This window comes from Rattus rattus, chromosome 1 (genome assembly GCF_011064425.1).
Source record: "Rattus rattus isolate New Zealand chromosome 1, Rrattus_CSIRO_v1, whole genome shotgun sequence".
NCBI classification, from domain to species: domain Eukaryota; kingdom Metazoa; phylum Chordata; class Mammalia; order Rodentia; family Muridae; genus Rattus; species Rattus rattus.
The window spans coordinates 251,121,586-251,137,112 of NC_046154.1; the positions used below are offsets into that span (position 1 = coordinate 251,121,586).

The 15,527-nt window shown below is 38.6% G+C and overlaps 1 protein-coding gene across 1 annotated transcript in view; it reads right to left on the reverse strand.

Moving 5' to 3' along the window:
• The window catches only part of St13 (ST13 Hsp70 interacting protein), a 36,611-nt gene that overhangs the window by 5,935 nt on the left and 15,149 nt on the right, over positions 1–15,527 (reverse strand). Inside the window, exons 5-10 of the mRNA XM_032918213.1 lie at positions 13,077–13,143; positions 8,168–8,252; positions 7,952–8,062; positions 5,533–5,635; positions 2,197–2,313; positions 312–360 (exon numbers count right to left, since the gene is read on the reverse strand). Coding sequence (XP_032774104.1) covers positions 312–360; positions 2,197–2,313; positions 5,533–5,635; positions 7,952–8,062; positions 8,168–8,252; positions 13,077–13,143 — 532 coding nt within the window. The remainder of the gene's footprint in view (positions 1–311; positions 361–2,196; positions 2,314–5,532; positions 5,636–7,951; positions 8,063–8,167; positions 8,253–13,076; positions 13,144–15,527) is intronic.

Here is a 15,527-nt window from a genome sequence, read left to right on the forward strand (position 1 = left end):
GTAACAGGGCATAATCTTACTTTGGCAATTTAGAAGCAGATTGCATTATAACAAATTACTTGAAATTTAATACTCAGCCCTCAACAACTATTAATTTTTCTTAAAGTTATAACTCAAACTATATTCAGGAGAGAAATAATGCTGCTTGTTTATCCATAACAAAAATGTTAATGAGAATGAACTTTATTCTTTGGAGTTTTAAGAGCTCTCTCTCTCTTTCTCCCCGTATACACACCCCAGTTCCCAAATTGAGATATATCTTAATTATTTATCCCACTGAAAAGTTTTCCTTTAAAAAAAAAAAAAAATACCTGGAAAAGAGCCAAACTGAGATCCAGATTGTCTTCTGGCTTCTTCTTCCTTGAAAACAAAATGAAAACAAATTATATAACAGAAGAAGAAAAACAACAGCAGCAGCAACAGAAAGAAAGCTTTCTTCCCATACCTAACCTGTCCAAGGAAATAAAAAAAGTGAGAAGACAGTAAGAATGATAAGGTTCAATGAATCCACTCCCCATCAAAATCTATTTCCAACAGTTACGGGACATTATTTTTACTAATCATTTCTAGCAGTTTTCCTTCTCTGGAAAGTTAAAGCACAAATGGAATTCGCAGTATGCTTATTCATATGCTTATACTTACGAGAGCTATAAAGTCTTACTCCTTTTAAAACTTCAAAATCAAAGGGCATACTTCAATTACTAAGTTCACCTCTTCTACATTCTCCCAACAAAATGTAAAACAGCATGGAAGGAGGAGCTGGTTTCAAGTGTAAAGGCTAACTAGAACTCTCTTTCATAGCATTAGAAATAATCATGGAGATGGCCTATGCATGTCCCAGTGTACAGCACTTACATAGTACCTGTGAGGACCCAGTTCAATCCCCAGGACATGAAAGGGAGGAAACCAAATAATGTACATATATACTATTTTTATAAAAAGTAATAAGACAAATATCTATGTTACATATATATTATGATGCTTATTAAATGACCCCCAAATTATGACTTACTATGTAATTATATAGCTCTATGTCCTTTCTTTCAACAAAGGTTGGAAACAAATAGGTTACAACGGATAAAATCAATTGTTTAACAGTTTCCTACAGAATTGAAACAGTCCAATCAATGGGAAAACTCTTTCAAGAAGGTAAACAACTCAAAACAGCTTTAGGAAGTCCCTGAAACTGACCAGATTAGCTTGGTCCTCTCCCTAAGAGCGTAGCTACAAAGACTCTGAGATCAGTAAAGCTGCCTAGAAAAAGTAGAAAGCAGTTAGCCTGCCTGGAAGAGGTCATTTGGAAGGGTCACTCTGTAACCTGTTGGGCTGCCTGCAGGCAGTGCCATGAGCTCCAGGTTCCCAGCTTTGTGAGCTGTGTGTAACCCATGCTGCTGTGGGCTTTGGTGATACAACTGCCTGAGTCATTTCTGCTCCTGTAAATAATCCCTCACCCATATTCCTGTAAATAACCCTAATAAAACTCATGACTCATCAAGATGGATTTTCTATCTGTACTGTCAATCTGGGGTGAGTAAACGTGTGTAGTGTCTCCCCAAGAAAAGTCTTGTCATAAAACACCAATATACAAAGATACATGGGGACGAAACCAGGAGAAACAAGAATACTACTAAGAATACTGGAACAAACTATCAAGAATTTCCACATTTCTATAATATCAGGGTATAATTAAAAACAGGTAGAATTATCCCCTTAAGATAAAATGATGTAGCCAATTTGGGGGGCTTCGTTTTGTTGTCTTTTTTTTAACTTTTTACTTTAATGTGAAAAGTCCTCCCGCTTCAGCCTCCTGAAAACAGGGATCACAGATGTATCTATCCACAATGCACATCTAGGATTTATTAAATAGTCATAAATTCACTGTTGGAAAGAAGAATCCTACAGGGAGGGACTAATACACACACAAAATAATAGTACTATCAAGTTTTAATTAACCTGGCCAGAAAATTTTGAGTTTGGATGGGAGGGGTTTGCTCCACCGGGGAAGTGCTCTGTTAGTTATACTCTTGGCCCAAATTTGAAAATTTAAAAAGAAGAAACATGTAAATTAGTGAAATATAAGCTAACTAAAGATGAAAAACAAAAAGAGCAGAATTAAAGTAAAGACTCGGCCCGAAACCATCAGGCAAAGAAAAATGCCCTGAAGTCTAATCTACTGTGATAGCCACAGGAATTTACCCTTTGGGCTTTTTCATGCTCTTCTCGAGCCTTCTTCACCCTTTCTATTCGTTCTTTTATCTCTCGCTCTTCACGTTTTCGCTCATACTTTCTCCGATGTTCAGCAATTTTTTGAGCCTGAAAAAAAAAGAAGCATAGAAAGTAAGGTGACCTACTATGTTTGATCAAAGTCAAGTGAAGTTTTATTAAGTTACTTCATGGCCTTCATGGTGGTGCATGCCTTTAATCCTAGCACTCAAGAGGCAGGCAGATCTGAGTTTGAGGCCAGCCTGATCTACAAAATTAGTTTCAGGACAGCCAGGGCTACAAAGAGAAACCCTGCCTCAAACAAACAAACAAACAAACAAAAAACAACTTGTTTAATATATAGCTCTAAGAAATGACAGATTCATCTTAACAGAAAAATAAAAACCTAACTCATGGAAACTGGAGAGAGATACTAAGGAGGTCCTACTCTACCCTTAGGAGCTAATAGGCAATTGACAGCTGATAATGGAGTGATGGTTTTATGCACTGTGTAAAGATTGTCTTCTGTCTTATACAAATGCTGATTTCTGAATCAGCAGAGATCTGATTACAGGCCAGACTTTGGTATTGCTAAAGCATCATCTGTCTCTGCTTTATAAACACTTCCTCTCTCACCTTCTGATTGGTAAAATAAAAAGCTGATCACTGACAGTAAAGGCACGAAGTAGAAGGTGGGACTTCCAGGAAGAGATAGGAACTCTAGGAAAGAAGAGTGGGAGAACTGCTGAAGGGAGAAGCAGGCAGGTACTAAAGAGAAGAAGTAACTAACAAGTCAGGTAGCAGCATTTAGAATAAAATACATGGGATAATAAGTTATAAGCTAGTTGAGAACGAGCCTAGCTATAAGGCCTAGGCATTCATTTAAGTCTCCCTGTCATTATTTGGTAGCTGGCAGTCTTAAAGAAAAGTCCTGGGCGGGAGCACATGTGTGGGGAGACAAAAAAAAAAAAAAAAAAAAGTCCAATTAAAAAAGAGGAAGAGGTATTTTCTTTATTTGTGAAGCCACTGGTAAGGTACCCATGCCCCTGAAAATATCCTCATCCGTACTCCTTTAAGGAAACCCTAATAAAACTCAATGGGTTTAAAAAAAAAAAAAAAGGAAGTAGAAAAGGGAACAGGCTGTGCTCTAAGGGGAGAGTGGGAAAAGGTAATGGGAAGGAAGAACAAACAAAATACATTACCTGCATGTAAACGAAAACCATTATTATGTGTAAACATAAGCTAATGAACTCATTAAAAATGACCTAACACAAAACCAGGCTACAAGAGCAATGTCAAATACATCAGACACTGTGAAAATGAATCTAGGACATGCAGTTTAAGCAAAACCTTCTAATCTCAAACAGATGACACAGCTCAAGGATAAAGCATGACAAGCTTTGTTATAATTCTGGCTTCGTGGCCTCTATTTACTACACAGTACTCAGGATTCACAAGTCACAAATTGGTTCAGCAGAAAAACTATCACCAAAGATATCTGCCAAGGAAGGCAGATTCTCCATAGACATACCAAGTGCTGCCATAGCCTGCCTAGACTTACAAAGATTTTTCCTACGGGGTTGGGGATTTAGCTCAGTGGTAGAGCCCTGGGTTCTGTCCTCAGCTCTGGAAAAAAAGAAAAAAAAAAAAAAAAGAAAGAAAGAAAAAAAAGATTTTTCCTCTATTAAATGGGGGACAGGTGGTGCTAGGGAGCAATGGTTCAATGGTTACAAGCACTCACTGCTCTTACAAAAGACCTGGGTTTGATTTTTAATGCCCACACAGCAGCTTACAATTACCTTTAAGTACATTTCCAGATGACCTAATACCCATTGTGAGCATCACAGGAACAAGGGACTCAAGATATACATGCAACCAAAATACCCATATACATAAAATAGATATTTTTAAAACTGAGACAAGGCCAGAAAGACTTAGTCTTGGACCCTGTGGTATATAGTTTTGTGTTTAGTATACAATTAACACACACAACTGAGTTTGACCCCCTAAAACCACCCACAGGGATGCGAGGGAGGCAGGAAGAAGCAGTCCTTTCAAATTGCTGTGGAGGTGAACAGTCGACAGTCAAGTGTTACTTTAGTGTCTATACAAATATGTCTAAGAACTCTACAGCCTACAGCATGGTCAACAGCTAGTTTGTTAAGTTTCCTGGGACTTAAAAAAAAAAAAAAAAATCAAGGGCCAGTAAGAGGGTTCAAAGTTAAAGTAATTGCTAAAAAATACTCATTACCAGAGTTCAATCTTCAGACCCTAATTCAAGAGAAAAATGACTTTCCTTTACATATACACCATATATACAGAAACACCATAATATACAAAAGAAAAAAGTTCTATTAACCAAATTAATTCTGATAGGTTACATTTCATAAAACCTCTGTATTAAAACATTTAAGGATAAAATCGATGATATGCTATTTACATCTTTTTCTTCTACCCCTCATTCATTTGAACGGGGACTGAACTAAGAACTTTGTAAATATTATATTAGCACTCCAACTGAGCTATCTATGCCCAGTCCATATTTCTGAAGGTAAAAGCTTTGTAGCTGGGTATAGTAATACATTCTTTTAATCCCAGCAATTGGGAGGCAGAAGCAGGTGGATCTCTATGAGTTTGAGGCCAGCCTTCCCTTCAACCTAAATTCCACGACAGCCAGATGTACACAGTGAGATCCTGTCCCAGGAGCAAAACAAATGAAAACTTTATACACAAAGGTACTATAGATTTTGGATTAAACATTTTCATTTAAAAAATTTTTTTTACCAGGTAGTGGTGGCACACACCTTTAATCTCAACACTTGGGAGGCAGAGGCAGGTGGCTTTCTGAGTTCAAGGCCAGCCTGATCTACAGAGTGAGTTCTAGGACAGCCTACACAGAGAAATACTGTCTCAAAAAATAAAAGTAAATTGAAATTAGACTCAGAAAGGCCACACCTTTGTACACACCACACCTACTACATAAGGTCAGAATAGATATAACATAATCCTTCCTTTCTTCCTGCCTCTTTTCTTTTTGGAGACAGGGTCTCTTCTCTTTATAGCCGGAACTCAGAGGTCCACCTACTTCTGCTTCCCAAGTGCTGGAATTAAAGGACCATGTGCATGGCACCTTTCTGACTTTTTGTATAAGCCCACTGAAGACTTGGAGAAAAGACATACAGCCTGCTCTCTAACACAGCACCCAAAATGGAAACATGTGGAACTAATGAGGTTTCCAAGCGAAGCATATTGTCACGGACTCTAACTTTTACACGCCTTTCATCTGTGGCCAAACACAGCCAGAGTCTCAAGCAATGGATGACAACTTACCCGAGGCTGGACTTCTCTCAGCATTGCACTGGCGTCCTCATCATAGTCCAGTTTACAGGCCAGGGCAAGATCTCGAGCTGCTTCTTCCCAGTGACCCAGGAGTCTGAAATAGATGCAAATGCTCACTAATGTACACGACCAGGAAAGCCTTTCAGTTAATTAGCAACTGTAAATTTTTATCAATCAATTCAAGAACTGTTTAAGAGCCAGGCAGTGGCGGTGCACACCTTTGATCCCAACACTTGGAAGGCAAAGGCAGGCAGACCTCTATGAGTTGAAGGCTGGTCTGTTCTACAGAGCAAATTCCAGGAAGCTGGGGCTACAGAGAAACCCTAACTCAAAGAAAACCTAAAAGAGCTGTGCTACAGTGATGCCTAACTTCCTAAAAACTTGAAGAAACTGAAATTCCCACAATGACAAGTCTAAGCCTGTTCTACCACTATTCTTAATTGAGTACTGATGTATTTAGAAGGTAAAGCACTTAATTTTCTAACATGAAAGATACTTCATATTTTCTATGTAGGACCAAAGGAAAAGCCATGCAACATGGCCTGCTGTACTTTTGCTTTACATAACAAATCTAGTGCTCAGAACTAACAGATGGGTGCGGGGGGATGTCTGTATAGGAGTTTAATTCCAGCACTCGGAGGCACAGGAGGCAAAGGTGAGTTGGAAACCAGCCTGGTCTACAGAGTGAGTTCCAGACAGCCAGGGCTACACAGAGAAACCCTGTCTTGGAAACCCCTCAACCTCATCCAAAACAAAGAAAGAAAATGGTGTGGAGAATATGTACACCATGACATGGAATCCTGCCACCACCCAAGGTAAGTGTAATGAAAATGGTAGCACAAACCCTACACACACACACGTACAAAAACTAAAATCATCTTTCTAATATCTTGTTTTAACCACATATTTTAAATGGGATATATTCTTAAGGACAATCCTGACAGCAAAGAAAACCTTCATAGTTTACTTGGAGGGTATGCTATGCTAACTGAAATACTATCACTTATCTGGTATGTTTCCAAAATTAAATAAGGATACAGTTAAAACGCAAACAATTTTTAATTGAAAATCTTGGCATAAACTCAATTATAAGTTTTTCATTCAAATCATGAATGTATTGTTCCGTGGTTGTGTTCACTGATATGACAGTAAAGAAGAAAAGAAGCAGAAAAGTATGCCCAACCACACAAATTTTAGTGTCCACAAAATGAACTATAGTTTCTTTAAAAAATAGCTTATTTGAAATCTGTAACCAGAAAGCAAAATGCCATCTGAAGACTAGTGACTGATTTTAAAGGAAGCCACAATATTGTGTGAGCTTTTTCTATAACCACACAGCAGCAATACATTTTACTTGAACCCTTTTTTTAAAAGATTTATTTATTTTATGTATATGAGTACACTGTAGCTGTCTTCAGACACATAAGAGGGCATCAGATCACATTACAGTTGGTTGTGAGCCACCATGTGGTTGCTGGGAACTGAACTCAGGATCTTTGGAAGAGCAGTCAGTACTTTTAACCTCTGAGCCATCTCTCCAGCCCTTATTTGAACCTTTTACCTTTCTCTTTGACATGCCTTCATAAAAAGTCACTACTATGAGTCACCTAATACAGTTTTGTTAAGAATATCCATTCTTATTTCTACTCAAACTTCATCTATATCTTCTCAATCCACCTCAGTCATTGGATTTCCCTAAGACAAACACGAAACAGTAAGTTCCAACCCTATAACGATTATTAGATTTTTTTAAACATTCCAGTAATGAATAAAGGCACTTCAGGCTAGGGTATTCAGTATCTCTTCTTGTATTCTTTTGGGTAAAAGGAAACCAGGTTGTCTTGTATGTGCCTATGTGACTTGATAATGTTGAGTAGTTTTATGTGGAAGGGAGTAAAATCTTTTCTTGTTCCTTTTCTTAATTCTTCATACTGAACCCATTACTTTGAAATAAAAGCACTTAGGTAAAATCTGAAAAAGGCATATTAAAATAGATTTTAAATTAAGTTTTGAAAACCTCTTAAACTTGACTACTTTGTGCCTGTGTGTGTGTGTGTGTGTGTGTGTGTGTGTGTGTACAGTCTCAAGAACCATTTCTCAGATGCAGTCAACCTCTGTTTCTGGATGCTGCCCTATAATTCACCATAGACGTTAGAAACCCACTGATCTGTTTCCAGCCTCCATAGCACCACCCCCAGCAATTGGTAATACATTGAGGCAGGGTTTTTCTCTGTAGCCATGGTTGTCTTGGGCTCTCTAGACTCCAGGCTGGTCTCAAACTAACAGAGATCCGCCTGTCCAACGCTGCTGGGATTAAAGGTGTGTGCCACCACTACCTGGCCATACCAGTGTTTTACTCCTGGGTTCTACCGGTCAAACTCAGCTTTCTCAGCAGTATTTGTTCATTTACCTGTGCGCTTTCCCTCTCCATTTGTATGGCTGAGCTGAATCAGGGTTTATTTCAATAGCTCTGTCACAGTCTCGGATGGCAGCATTTGGCTTCTGTAATTTGACAAAAACACTAAAAAATAAAATAAAATAAAAATAATTATTAAGAAAAACTTCATTTCAAACAATAAAACCTTTGAGATTTATACAAAAGAAACGTGTACTTCAGTGTTCTTACCTGGCTCTCTTGGCATACAGAATGGCCAAGCGAGGGTTTAGCTTGATGGCGTCTGTGAACAAGTCAATGGCTTTCTGGAGCTCACCTGAAGTGAAATTAAACTTACTAAGAAACTGTCCAGAAGACAAAGATTTAATAAAACACTTTGACTTCTCTAATTAAGACATCACTTCTCAGTCTACTTCATAGGAGACATGGCGCAGTGACAGTGCTTCCCACCAAGCATGGTCAGTAGCCAGCGCGTTAACATTTTTAAATAAAGGGCTAGAGAGGTTCCTCAGTGGGTAAGAGCACTGACTGATATTCCAGAAGTCCCAGGTCCACCTTCCAGCACCCATATACTGGCTCACAACCAACCATCTATAACCCAAGTTCCAGATCTTATGCCTTCTCGCCTCCATGGCAATAGGCATACAACAAGTACACGTTGGCAAAGTACCCATAAAACATGAAAAATTTAAAAATATTTAAAAAAAAAAGATAAAGCAATATGATGCACATCTGTAAACCAGCACCCAAGCAGCAAAAATCCGAGAACTGAACATTAGAGGCAATCCTAAGCCTAGGCTACACACACAATTAGTCCTAGGAAATCTGGACTATGCCCCCCACCCCTAAAAACCACTTGATAAGAGAATGAACTTCTGAAAGCTGTCCACGTACCTCTACACGTACACTGTGTGTGTACCCTACCACCAAGCAAAAGGTAAATAAACAAGAGCTGCAACAATAGTTAAGAATCTTATTTCTCTTACAGAATGCCCAGTACCCACAAGGTAACTTACAACCATTTGTAACCAGTTCCAGGAGATCTGATGTTCTGTTCTGACCTACAAGGATCATACATGCATGCAGGCAAAAACACTCACACACTTAAGAAATAAACCTTTTAAAAATCTAAAACATAGCCAGGGAGTGGTGGCACATGGTGTTTTCTATAGCACTTGTTGATAGGCAGAGGCAGGTGGATCTCTAAGTTTGAGGCCAGCCTAGTCTACAGAGTGAGTTCCAGGACAGCCAGAGCTACACATGGAAACCCTGCCTTGAAAAACTTAAACAAATAAATGTAGATTGGTGTTATGGGACTCAGTTTTACTTGATAGACTAAGCTTAAAGAGGATAAAGTGTCAAAACTAATTTCACAGGATATGAAAACTACAGTTTTCTCTTTTTGAGAAATACTGTTTAAAGGAACAAAAATAGAGACATTTAAGCCAATAAGAAATTAACCTTCTTTCACAGTTACCATTATTTATCTGTCCCTCTCTCTGTGTTTGTAGAAATGTATGTGAACATGTTAGAGAGTGCCCAAAGGGCAGAAGATGACATTTGATCCCTTAGAGCTGGACTTATGTATGGGCTTCTGTGTGCTACTGAATATGGATACTAGGATCCTAATTCCAGCCCTTGTAACACAGAGTGGGTAGCAAGCATTCTTCCCCCCCCACCCCCAGAGCTGGGGATCGAACCCAGGGCCTTGCGTTTGCTAGGCAAGCGCTCTACCACTGAGCTAAATCCTCAACCCCTGGTAGCAAGCATTCTTAATCATTGAGCCATCTCTCCAGCCCCATGTTCTTAGCTTTTTATATTTAAAAAAAAAAATCACATTCATTTATTCTTATTTGTATATGCATATATGCAGAAATCAGGGCAACTTTTAGAAGTTTATCTCCTTCCAGCAAATGAGTCCCAGGGATTAAACTCAACTTGTCAGGCTTGGTAGCAAGCACTCTAGTTGGCCCAAAGCTTTATTTAAAAAAAATAAAATAAAAAATTAGTCCTTTTAAGAGAAGCTAAACAAAAACAAAACAAAAAAGTCCACTGCATATCCCAGTTTAATTTACAAGGTAAGACACCTACAGAATTTAAAAATAAATATCAAATTTTGTTGAGAAAAGTATTTACCCAATTTACCAATGAATGTAAGATTTCAACAGGATTTACAAAAACAAGCCCCCCCCCACCCCCGTCTTATTTGAGAAGGTACATTTCTGTAAGTTCAATGCCAGCCTGGTCTACGTAATGAGATCTAGGATAGACAGGACTACATAATAAAACTGTTGCAAAAATACCAAAAACAACTCCCCAAAAAGCCTTATTAATGCTACTATATAAATGTTACACAAGCAATTCTTTCTGGTAACAAAGATATCCATGTTCAAAACTAAAATTTTATCCTCAATACCAGGACTCAAACTTAGGGCTTTGCATAACTCCACACAAATGCTCTACTACTCCAGCACCCAAAAAAAATAGTTAATTCCCACTCCATATCCAAATCTATTTTCCAACCCCATCTCCCTGAACAAACTAACTACAAAGCAGTACAAGGGAGGCTTTTCATTTTATTCCTGAGGGGGATGGGGTACACTAACAGAGGTCAAGAAACAACCTGAGTGAGTGGGGGTTTTTTTTCCCCTACTTTGTGGGTTCAGGTCAACAGAACTAGTAGCAACACTATTATGGCCCATACCCACTGAGCCATCTCACTCACTGGCTGCTGGTAAAGACTTTAATGAAATAACATCTGTGTGTGTGTCTGTGTGGTGTGTACACATATATATACATATACATATTATTTATATATGTGTGTATATACACACATATTATATATACATATATATTCTATATATTAACACATATATATTACAAGACTGCAAGCATGTGTAACTTCAAACAGGCAAACAGCCACTTAAGTAGCAGGAAAATTAAAATTAGTATGAAAAAGGACTAAGACAGTGGCTGTGAAAATGAGTTTGAATTCAAAGTGAAATTGGTGAACAACTTTATGGGAAGTAATAAAGCACAAGCAAAAAACAGTCAAAGGCAGTAAAAATGTGACTAGAATTTAAAAAGAAAAAAAAAAAGGTTTCCAGGGCGACCTGGCAAGATGATAAAAGCAGTTTGCTTAACAAGGGAAAGAGAGAACTAACTACACAAAGCTTGTCTAGGCATTCATGTACAAAGATGTGGGCTCAATTATACAATCTTACAGACTAAGACCATGAACTCCGTCCCACTGCAGGGTGTGTGGGTGAGTATGCATGTCGAGGGAACAAGATAATAACAAAGCTGTCTATGGTGGGACATGCCATAATCAATATTACAATCCCAGTAATGAAGTGATTGAGAGGATAGGAGCACAACGGGGCTTGCCTAAACTATATCATAAGGACAGTCTCTAAAAGACGAAAACAAAATCTAAAATATAGGTATTTATAGAGTCTGATCACAATAGGTAGGAACATCACAATAAATCTTCAAATGTTATATAAAGTACTGGCCCTTAAAGAAAACAATAGTAACCAGAGTTCTTGGCTGTGAAGGTAGAACATGACTTTAATATCAGCACTTAGGAGGCAGAGGAAAGAGGATCTCTAAGTTCTAGGCCAGCCTGGTCTACATAGTGAGTTCCAAGCCAACTAGAGCTACATAGTAAGACCGTGTCTCAAAAAAAAATAAAATAAAAAGGACATCTATAAAGGTCAAAAAAGCAATCAAACCTTCAAAACATGAAGGCAACTACAGAATGCAAAGAACAAGCAGACAACAAGGACTTAAACCAAGAAAAAGGTACAACGAGCTAGGGAAAGGTGCCAGAGCCTGAACCCCCAAGCACTCCTGAGCCTGCAGAGGAAGAGCTTGATTTCAAAGCCAGCCTTGGTTACAGAGTAGAAGTTCTAAGCCAGCTTTACCATATACAGAGACTACCACTTTCCACCCCCACTGTACCCACACCGCCCGAAAGTCAAGTAGCCAATATGGAACAACACTGTTAAAACTCATCCTCAAATAAAATTTTAGTCATCTTCTAAATCAAGTGCAAATGTGTACCCGTATATGACTATAGTGACAGCCATCCAAGTTATGAAGCAGGCTCCATCCAATGTTATACATAATAGTCACAACAGTCCTAACTTTATGATCACTTGATCTGTAATTAAACATAATTGATATTAATGTTGGTAGTTTTTTTTTTTTTTTTTTGGTTCTTTTTTTTTAGCTGGGACCGACCAGGGCCTTGCGCTTCCTAGGTAGCGCTCTACCACTGAGCTAAATCCCCAGCCCCAATGTTGGTAGTTTTTTTAATTACATTCTTAGGGGCTTGAGAGTTGGCTCAGTGCTTACAACCACTGGTTGCTTTTCCAAAAAAACAAACAAACCCAAGTTTCATTATCAGTACCCACACAGCAGCTCACATCCCCTGTAACTCCAGTTCCAGGCAATCAGACAGCCTCCTTCTGGCTTCTACAGGCACCGGGCACACACATGGTACACACACAATATGCATCCAGACACTACACTCAAACATGAAAACATTTAATTTTATTTTGGCAAGGGTGGGAGGGAGTGTGCCAGAGGACAACCTGTAGAAGCTGGTTTTCTCCCCCACCATGGGGGATCAAACTCCAGGCCAACTAGACTTGGTATGAGTCCTTTTACATGCTAAGCCATCTTTCTGCCACCAACAGCAAGTTTTGAAGACCTAAGATGGAGGACTCTATTCCCATTCTAACAAGTGTTTGGCCTACAAACACCACTTATCAAAAGTATCACTACGTCAAAACTTAGGGATTAAAAAAAAATTTAAAAAAAAAAAAAAAAAACAACAAAAAAAAAAAACAAAACAAAACACTCCTTTCATCTTTTTAAGGGTGCCTCTGAGCAGAGGAAGGCCATGACAGATGAAGGGAGAGGCTCAGTCAGACTTGTCCATGCTAAGGCAGTATCACTGATGCTGAATAATTTTAGCCTCTGCCATGAGGAAGGTGGTGGCCGGACTGTAGGATCCTAACATCTTCAGTGTGGTGAGATGACAAACTCCATCCCTTCACGTTACACTATAAACAGTCACTGCAGAAGGAGAGAACCTACTTTACAGAAATACAGTAAGAAGAGCTCTACTCACCATCATTTAGAGCGTCGATGGCAGCCCCCTTCTTTTCATTTGCTTCATCCATCATCGCCTCAGTTATCTAACAGGAAACTAGAAGTTAGCTCAGAGGAAGTGGAGCAAGCATGAGAACAAAGTAATGTGGACTGTCTCACGGTGAGAGTCACTATCCATACACTCATGCACTTACCTCTCTAGTAGTGAAAACCTACAGAGAATGGGGTGTTAAACTTTTATACTGAACAGACTGCACACTGTGCCTTAAATGTGACTTTGTTTTGCTTCCTTCCAATCACCTTTTCCCATTCATAGGAACTACCCATAAAAATTAAGTCTCTCCATAAAAAGTGAACTAGTGCCTTTCATACTTCAATCATAGATTGAAGTCTTATTCCTTTATTCCCATAAAAATCTTGTGAGTACCTACCCTAGTTATAAGCACAAATACCAAGAACAATGCTGGCAGTACAAAGATTAACAAGAACATATGCTAAACATTCTAAAGTCAAATGTTTGGCGGTAACTTTAACCACATCCACTTTAACACCTCTACAGTATGAAATACCTGTAGGTGCTGATTAAGAAAATGATCTCTGCCAAACATTAAAAGCACACCTTTAATTCCAGTACTCAGAAGGCAGAAGCAGGAGAATCTGAGTTCAAGGCCAGCCTAGGCTACATGATGAGTTCCAAGACTAACAGAGCTATACATAAGATAGTAAGATCTGCATTGGTGGTAGTGGTAGAGCACGAGGGGGCGGCAGAAACTATTTGCTACATCTACGAGCAGAAAGAAAAGCTAGCTATCTTTATATCTAAGTAGAAAATTCAAAGAACTGACAAGTTACTCAATCTAGAAAACAAAAACACTAAGTAAACCAGTTAGGGCAGCACATACCTCTAATATCAGTATTTAGGAGGTAGAGGCAGAGGCTAAAGGATTGCCTAACATCCAAGGCCAGTCTGGTTTCCTGAATAAGACCCAAATGATAAAAAAAACAAGCAAACTGACGTTCTTGCACCCCACACACACACACACACAAACCTGCATGAAGCAGAAACCAGGCCTATAACACAATTTCTAAGACCACACAAGACTTCCACAAACAAACTTCCAAGAAAATTGTATATATATATAAAAATGGCTAGGTCTGTACAGCACTAGTACACACAAAATAAAGAAAACGTGGTACTTGTCTCTGAGTTTGGCTTATTTCACTTACTAGGATTTTTAAGTGGACCTACTTTCCAGCAAACAGTACAAGTTCATGCTTCTTTTTAGTTTAGTAAAAATCCACTATGTATATACACGCTATTTACCTCCATGATAGTCTGAAGGCGCAAGGCTCTCACAGGTTCCTTAATCTGCATGCCAACACTAAATTTACAAACCAGGAAGGATTAGAAGATGTGTCTATGTTGGAGTTGATGCAGCCTTGTTGAAGGTGTTACTCAGAGTGGCCTTTGAAATTTCAAAAGCCCATGCCAGGTTCATTGCCTCTCTCTGCCTGCTACCTATGGCTCAGAAGGTAAAGCTCTCAGCTACTAACTACTCCAGCAGCCTGTCCCTGCTATGATAATAATGAACTAATCCCTTAAAACTAGAAACAAGCCTCCAATTAAATGCTTTCTCTTCTAAGAGCTGCCTTGATCATGGTGTCTCATCAGTAGAACATTCCACTCACCTGTTGACGGGCAACAAGCCCCTAACATGCCTATGGTGAGCAGTGCTGCAATAGACATGTGTGCTATCCAAGTATGCCTGTCAAATGCTGACCTACATGTTTGCATTCTAGAGGGGAACGGAGAAGGGAGTCAAAGAGCATGATATATGTCAATCTTTATTAGGAAATAAATGAAAAAGGACAAATACTCTAATTTGATCAGTATACAGTATACATATTTATTGAAATTAGCATGCTTAAATTTTATATTAAATAGAAAAATAAATCTGTTAGATCTGTATTGTGTTAACTGTATTCACTGAAATATTCTGATACGCTTCTAAGTTATCAATTAATTCAAAGCCAACAAAAATTCATTTGGCAAATTAAAAAAAAATATTTTTTTAAAACAATCAGAAATTGTTCAAATAACAGCAGGCCCCATACAAGTCCAAGGTGATTTTTAGAAATTAACGGGCTGAAGAGCACGTTAAGGGCACTGACTGTGGGGTTGGGATTTAGCTCAGTGGTAGAGCGCTTGCCTAGCAACCCGCAAGGTTCGGTCCCCAGCTCGAAAAAAAAAGAAAAAAAAAAAAAAAAACAAAAAAACACTGACTGCTCTTCCTAAGGTCCTGAGTTCAATTCCCAGCAACCACATGGTAGCTCACAACCATCTGTAATGAGATCTGATTCTCTCTTCCGGTGTGTCTGAAGACAGCTACAGTGTACTTATATAAAATAAATAAATAAATCTTTTAAAAAAATTAACAAAAAATTTAAAATCTAAGCTGGGCGGTGGTGG